Source organism: Myotis lucifugus, unplaced genomic scaffold (genome assembly GCF_000147115.1).
Source record: "Myotis lucifugus unplaced genomic scaffold, Myoluc2.0 scaffold_4, whole genome shotgun sequence".
Classification (NCBI taxonomy): Eukaryota; Metazoa; Chordata; class Mammalia; order Chiroptera; family Vespertilionidae; genus Myotis; species Myotis lucifugus.
The window spans coordinates 21,417,063-21,425,196 of record NW_005871052.1 but is presented as its reverse complement, the minus strand read 5'-3'; the positions used below and the strand labels follow the sequence as shown (position 1 = coordinate 21,425,196).

The window sequence follows — 8,134 nt, the reverse complement described above, 5'->3', positions numbered from 1 at the left end:
CCTCATAGATTGTTTGCTTTCCACATGCTAAGTACTGGAGACCAAGCACACAACCTAGGCACGATCCCTCACCGGTAATTGACTCATGACCTTCTACTACATAGGAAAATGCTCAATCTCTGAACCACGCTTGCGGGGGGGGGGGGGGGGGACCAGGCCGGCAGAGGGGGGCAGTGAGGGGCAAGCAAGCTGGCAGGGGGGCAGTTTGGGGGCAACCAGGTCGGCATGGGGGGCAGTAAGAGGCGACCAGGCCAGCGGCAGAGGCAATTAAGGGAGATCAAGCTGGCGAGGGGGGAAGCAGTTGGGGGCGAACAGGCTGGCAGGGGGGGCACTTGGGGGTGACCAGGCCAGCAACGGGGACAGTTAGGGACGATCAGATAGGCAGGCAGGTGAGCAGTTAGGAGCCAGTAGTCCCGGATTGTGAGAGGGATATCCGACTGCCAGTTTAGGGCCAATCCCCAGGATCAGGCCTAAACCGGCAGTCGGACCAGTCGATCCCCAGAATCAGGCCTAAACTGGCAGTCGGACATCCCCCAAGCGGTCCGGATTGGAGAGGGTGCAGGCTGGGCTGAGGGGACCACCCCCCTGCACGAATTTCATGCACTGGGCCTCTAGTATAGTCAATAATAATGTAATGGCTATGTGTGGTAACAGATGAGTGCTGGATTTGTCTGAGTGATTGCTACGTAAGTTATATGAATGTCTGATCATTGTGTTGTGCACCTGAAACTAATATGGTATTGTATGTTGACTGTAATTAAAAAAAAATTTAAATAGAAACAAGCATAGATCATTTTATATATGCTATGGTATAGAGATTAAGGTGTCAAAAATTTTTAAATACCTTTTAAAATTTAATCAGATATAAACAATCATAAGAACCAAAATAAATTTATTTACAAAATTTCGTACTTGACCAGTGAAAAATCAAGAAAAAATATACCAAGAAACAATGAACTATGACCCCACAAATAGTCTTTAAGCCAGTTCATACAACACAACAACCGGAGCAGCTCCTGATAATTAGGCTTAAAAAAAATATCCTTCTGCATGTCCTTGAATTGAACAAGAACATACATTTGACCACAGGATCTGTATAAGTAACATGATGGTACTTGTAGAATCAGTTGAGTCACAGTTTCTAGAGTATTATTCCCTTTCTACCTTACATAGATGTTTCATCATGTTTGTTGATTCCTTTGTTGGCTTCTTTTTCTTTTTCTCCTCCTTTGTTGGTTTTCTCTTTTTCTCCTCTGTTGGCTCCTTTCTCTTCTTCTTTGTCTTGAACACTGGTGTAAACTACTTTGTTATGGCCTTCCCGGTTCCGAGCAATTTCAATGGCAAAAAACTGTATCCTGGGGGCTGGAAAGTAAATAGAATTTATTATTGTCCTGGTCACAGTTTCTCTAAACATACTGGAAATCGATTGACAAACCTGAACTAACTTGCAAAGTATTCAAATATAATCATACTTTTCAGAGATGTGAAATTCTAATCCGATAAAAAATAAGGCTAAAAATACTTAACTATCTTATCTCACAGTTATACAAGAATTAACCACATGATCTTTTTAAAAAATATGTTTTCTTGATTTCAGAGAGGAAAGGAGAAGGGATAGAAACATCAATGATGAAAGAGAATCATTGATTGGCTGCCTGCTGCATGCCCACCCCTCACCCCACCAGGGATCGAGCCTGAAACTTGGGCATGTACCCTAACCAGGAATCAAACCGTTACCTCCTGGTTCATAGGTCAATGCTCAACACCTGAGTCACAGCAGCCAAAGAGTAACATAATCTTTAAAGATATCTATATATATAAAAGGCTAACATGCTAAGTGTCCTTCCCTACATCTGGGCAATGACGTCACGTAGCAACGCCAGCTTCCTCTCCCTAGCTACGACTAGCCTCCTTACAGTTTCTTCAGCCCAGGAACATGACTTGCTTTATAACCAGGTGAAAACACTTTACACTGTAACCAAATGTCTGTGAAGCATTTTTCTGTGCCTCATCTCATTTGATCCTCACAGAAGTCCTGGAGTAGGCAGATAGGAGACTCAGCAGGGTCCTATTTTCTTCTCATTAGCCGGAAAATGGAGATTTAGAAAGCTTAGAAACTTAACCCGACTGAAAAGAAGAAATGGTGAACCTTGAAAATGACTTCAGGTTTTCTCATTGAGCAGAATATAGTCAAACACTGCTGCAATAAAATATTTTACCCTTTGTTCTCCCTGAGTGATCTACAATAATAATGTGCTTCATGTTGATATTTACTGCTGTGTTGCTGACAATGACCTGAAAGAGAAGTTGGGGTGCTTCACTGGGCTGGAAAAAGTTTAGCTAAATCAGAAAGCAGGTCTAATTTAGCAAGTTTGTTCTATATCTATAAAAGGCTAAGTTGACTTGTGCATGCACGATACATATAAAGCTCACACTGGCACCAATCCCACACGTGTGATTCCATCTGTCATTGTCAATCATAAATTTGGTTGACACTTCTATTAAAGAGAAAGGGCGAATAGCGATAATAAAATATTTATTCTCATTAATTTCCTTTCAATGTGCACGAATTTGTGCACTGGACCACTAGTAACAAATAAGATGAGCCCCAAATTAACCATCTACATAAACTATTCATCAGTAAAATCAGATCTTCTATTCACCTTATACAGAAACAATTCCAGAGGCAATAAACTCACCAAAGATAGTGTTTTCCTCAGTGTAGCCTTGAGAACAATCCAGTCGCAGCAAAGTACCATAGTTGAAGTCTTCTATAACCCCATCAAACTTCAAACAAAATGGCCTCCACTTCTAAAAAAGGGAAAAAGATGCCTCACCTGAATAATCCACTGCAGACAAGCTGGACAGGTCCCTGATAAACAAGGAAGGAAAGTGGAAACTGCAAGAGCGGAGGCGAGAATGGGCTCCTCAAGCTCCCACAAACAGCAATTGAAGTTCCAGAGAGATATCTCATCTATTTGGAATTGCCACTAAAAACTCTGAGGTCTAGAATGTGCTGTCTGGAGAGAAACCAAGATGGAGGCATAGGTAAAAACCTGAAATTGCTGCCTCACACAACCACTTCAAAAATACAAATAAAAGACAAAAAGAACATCATCCAAAACCACAGGAAGGCTGGCTGAGTAGAAATTCTACAACTAGAAGGAAAGAGAAAAGCACACTGAGACTCAGAGGAGGTGCAGAAGTAAAGTGCAGAGGTATGGAGGCTCATGGGGAAAGGGCTGCCAACTAAGGACGCGGTTGTCTTTTTCAATCGGGAGGGAGTCACAAGCTCCTGACTGCTCTAAACTCCAGTTCCAGGAGAGTCTCTGGGGACCCAGACTCATAAGGGGAAAAACGACTGTCTGGCATCGGTTGGAACTCGAGGGCGGCTTTCTCTCAGAAGTGCTTGCAGCGATTACCGCAGGACACTGAGACCCGGGGCCTCTTAGGGCAGGGCTGAGGATCAGCCATAGCTGTTTGCTCTGCCCTGTTGATTCCCTAAGACCCCGCCCCACCCAAGCTGTGCACAGAGGCTTTTGCATATGAATATCCTGGCCCTTTGCAATCTAAAATTACCTAACAAACTGCAGCTGGATCAGAGAGACCCAGAACACCCAAGAGAAGGCCCAAGGCCCCACAGCAGCTTCCACTGCTTCACAGCTGGGCCTCATCTGAGCACCTCCAAACGCCAAACAAAGAAGAGGAATCTGCAGATCTCTCTGTAGCTGCTGCTGGGTGGCCTCAGGAGTGGTTGACTTTGCACCTCCTTGGAGATCCAAGAGCCAGTGTACCCAGTGGTCAGAGTGGGACCATCCACATTACAACTCCTCAGAGCCATAAGGGACACACTCAGGGGGCAGACTCAGTAAGCACCAAAGCCCCACTAAAGCAAGTCTTGCCCCATAATGGTGTCTCCAGCACAGAAGCTCTCCCACCGTAGACACAGCTGATTCTCACAGCCAATTGGCCTGGAGGTCAATTACTCCCAGTGATACCTACAACAATCAAGGCTTAACTACAACAAGACTGTGCACAAAGCCCACAAAGGGGTGCACCAAGAGTGTCCACCTCAGGTAATTGCGGAGGCTGAGCCACTGGGCCCTATAGGACACCTAGCACACAAAGCCACTCTATCAACACAGGGAAGCATAAAAAATGCGGAGACAAAGATACAGGTCACAAATGACAGAAATGGAGGAAAGCGAACGACTGGATATAGAGTTCAAAATGACACTTATAAGGTTTTTCAAGAATTTTCTAGAAACCACTGATAAATTTAGTGAGACCCTCAAGAAATCTAGTGAGACCCTCGAGGTTATGAAAAAGGACAAACTAGAAATTAAGCATACACTGACTGAAATAAAGAATATTATACAGAGATCCAACAGCAGACTAGAGGATTGCAAGAATCAAGTCAAAGATTTGAAATATGAAGAAGCAAAAAACACCCAACTGGAAAAACAAAAAGAAAAAACAATCCAAAAATATGAAGATAGTGTAAGGTGCCTCTGGGACAACTTCAAGCACACCAACATCCGAATTATAGGGGTGCCAGAAGAAGAGAGAGAGCAAGATATTGAAAACCTATTGGAAGAAATAGTGACAGAAAACTTCCCCTACCTGGTGAAAGAAATAGACTTACAAGTCCAGGAAGCACAGAGAACCCCAAACAAGTGGAATATACAAAGAGGACGACACCAAGACCCATCATAATTAAAATGCCAAGGGCAAAAGACAAAGAGAGAATCTTAAAAGCAGCAAGAGAAAAACAGTTAGTTACCTACAAGGGAGTACCCATACGATTGTCAGCTGATTTCTCAACAGAAACTATGCAGGCCAGAAGGGAGTGGCAAGAAATATTCAAAGTGATGAATAGCAAGAACCTACATCCAAGATTACTTTACCCAGCAAAGCTATCATTTAGAATTGAAGGTCAGATAAAGAGTTTCACAGATAAGAAAAAGCTAAAGGAGTTCATCACCACCAAACCAGTATTATATGAATTGTTGAAAGTTATCCTTTAAGAAGAGGAAGAAGAAAAAGGTAAAGATAAAAATTATGAACAGCAAATACATATCTATCAACAAGTGAATCTAAAAATCAAGTGAATAAATAATCCGATGAACAGAATAAACTTGTGAATATAACAGAATCAGGGACATAGAAAGGGAGTGGACTGACAATTCTTGGGGGGAAAGGGGTGTGGGGGGTGCTCGAAGAGATTGGAAAAAAATTGTACACCTATGGATGAGGACAGTAGGCGGGGTAAGGGCAGAGGGTGGGGTGGGAACTGGGTGGAGGGGAGCTATAGGGGGAAAAAAGAGGAACAACTGTAATAATCTGAACAATAAAGATTTAATTTAAAAAAAAAACAAAAAACTGAGGTCTAAAACCCAAGCTGGGTCCCCCAGCAGAGAGCACCAGAACTGAGAAAAGTGCCCACATAACATTAGGCTGTGAAAAACAGTAGGGTTGCTGTCTGCCAAGGAGAGTCAGGCACCCTCTTAAAGGGCCAAAGCACAAAATTTTGTGTGCAGCCAGTAGAGCAGCAGTTCTCAACCTGTGGGTCTCGACCCCTTTGGCAGTCGAACGACCCTTTCACAGGGGTCGCCTAAGACCATCCTGCATATCATATATTTACATTACAATTCATAACAGTAGCAACATTACAGTTATGAAGTAGCAACAAAAATAATTTTATGGTTGGGTCACAACATAAGGAACTGTATTTAAAGAGCCAGAAGGTTGAGAACCACTGCAGTAGAGGGAGGATAGAGTGGACAGGAGCTGTGTGATCAGAAGCCATGGATGGAGCACACACCTCAGTTTCCTATGCTGAGTCATTCTCTCACACTGTGGAGGACATCTTTCTCAGGCAGACCTTTGCCATCCAGGAAGTTTTTGCCTTTTGTGGGGGGGGGAATACAGTTACCACACCCTATTGAAAAACCCCTTGCTCCACACTGTGGAGTTTATGAGGACCATTAAGAGACTAAGAATAACAATTAGCTCCAGGAGAACCAAGATGGCGGCATAGGGAGCGGACCTGTGTGTGCTGCTCTCTCACAGCATCATTGAAACTATCAACTATGAAGTAAACAACCGCCACTCAGAACCATGGGGAAGATGGCCCAGTGGGAGATCTACAACTGGAGGAAAAGAAAGAAGCGCAGTGAGACTGAGTGGGAGCTACGGAGGCACCAAAACCAGAGGTACCCAGTCACACGCCACGCGGGCTGCAAATGGATTCTCGGTTTTTTACGAACCCTCGAATCCTCTGGGCTTGCTCGGGGCGGGTCTCTGAGGCCCCAGATCCCACAGGGAGAGGCGGCCACGGCCTTGCAGTGGTCGGAGAGCGAGGGAAGCTCTGACACGCGGCTGCTCGCCGGCACTGAGGGACAAGAAGTCCTGGTGTCCCGGGGAGGCGAGGGGCGTGGAGACGCCGCCATCGCTATTTCCTCCGCACTGGCGACTCCCTGTGACCCCGCCCTACCCTCAGGGCTGTGCCAGAGGCACAAGAGGGAATGACTGTGCTTTTACAAACTCTCAAATCCACTGAGCTGGTTCGGGCGGGTCTCTGAGGCCCCAGGCCCCAAGGCGAGAGACGACACGGCCTTCCAGCGGTCAGAAAGCGAGGGAGGCTCTGGCGCTCGGCTGCTCGCCGGCACTGGGGGACGCAAAGTCTTGGAGTCCTGGATAGGCAAGGGGCCACTGAGTCTCCGCCCCGGCGACTCCCTGTGACCCCGCCCTACGCAATTTACATTCCCATCTGGGCTGTGCCAGACTCACAAGTAGAAACGCCTTTGCTTCTGCAAACTTTCAAATCCACTGAGCTGGTTCAGGCGGGATCATGAGGCACCAGACCCTACGGGGAGAGGCAGCACGGCCTTGCAGCCATCAGAAAGCGAGGGAGACTCTGTTGCACAGCTGCTCGCCGGCACTGGGGGACACAAAGCCCTGGCAGAGATTCAAGGGGCCTCGGAGACTCAGCCAGCGCTATTTGCTCCGCCATGGCGACTCCCTGAGTCTCAGCCCTAATCAATTTACATCCCCATCCAAGCTGTGCCAGGTGCACAAAAAGACCCACCTGTGCTTTTGCAGCCTATCCCAACAAATTGCAGACTTCAACTGCTCGCAGCCATGGGAGACACACTCAAGAAGCAGACCCAGGAGAACCAGGATGGCGGCATAAGGAAGAGACCTGTGCGTGCTACCTCACACAACAACACCGAAACTACCAAATATCAGACAAACACCTATCATACAGAACCATGGGAAAGTTGGCCCAGTGGAAGCTCTACAACTGGAAGGAGAGAAAGAACATTGAGACTGAGTAGGATGTGACACCAAGTACAGAGCCCAACCCAACAAACTGCAGATTTCAACTCCTCGCATAGAAAGAAGCACATTGAGACTGAGTAGGATGTGCAGAGGCACCAAGTACAGAGCCCATCTCAGCAGGCTGCAGATTTCAGCTCCTTGCATCTGGGAGGGACGCAATCGGGGGGCAGAGTCGGGTCCGGGGCCGGCCAGGGCTGGGCCTGACTCGGCCGGCACTGTGGAACTGCTGTACCAGCAAGCGCACAAACATGCCCACTGGTCCCAGTCTCTTGTGGGGCGCTGGGGGACAGCAGACAGGCAGTCTGTGCACTTGGTGGAGGGCAGGAGTGCTGGATGTTCAACCACCAGGAACGCCTGGAGATTTTGTCTGGTGGGGAGCCACCGGCAGGGGACAGAGGGCCAAACTTCCTGTTTCCCCGGTAAGGCTGGGATGGCCCCGGTGAGGTCTGGATGGCCCCGGTGAGGTTGAAACAGTCCCAGTGTGGTAGGGACGACCCCGGTCAGGTCGAAACGGCCCCGGTGTGGTAGGGACAACCCCGGTCAGGTCGAAACGGCCCCGGTGTGGTAGGGACAACCCCGGTCAGGTTGAACAGCCCCGGTGTGGTAGGGACAACCCCGGTGAGGTTGAAACGGCCCCCGTGAGGGTAGGGGACGACCCCGGGTCAGGTTGAAACAGCCCCGGTGTGGTAGGGAACACCCCGGGTGAGGTGGAACGGCCCCGGTGTGGTAGGGACGACCCCGGGTGGGGTTGAACAGCTCCCGTGAGGTAGGGACGACCCCAGTCAGGTCG

The 8,134-nt window shown here is 47.6% G+C and overlaps 1 protein-coding gene across 1 annotated transcript in view; it reads right to left on the bottom strand.

Moving 5' to 3' along the window:
• Positions 1 to 875: 875 nt before the first annotated feature.
• Positions 876 to 8,134, bottom strand: part of PBDC1 (polysaccharide biosynthesis domain containing 1) — a 27,163-nt gene continuing 19,904 nt past the window's right edge. The window contains exons 5-6 of the mRNA XM_006082949.2: positions 2,700 to 2,811; positions 876 to 1,362 (exon numbers count right to left, since the gene is read on the bottom strand). Of these exons, the coding sequence (XP_006083011.1) occupies positions 1,166 to 1,362; positions 2,700 to 2,811 (309 nt within the window). The 3' untranslated portion in view covers positions 876 to 1,165. The remainder of the gene's footprint in view (positions 1,363 to 2,699; positions 2,812 to 8,134) is intronic.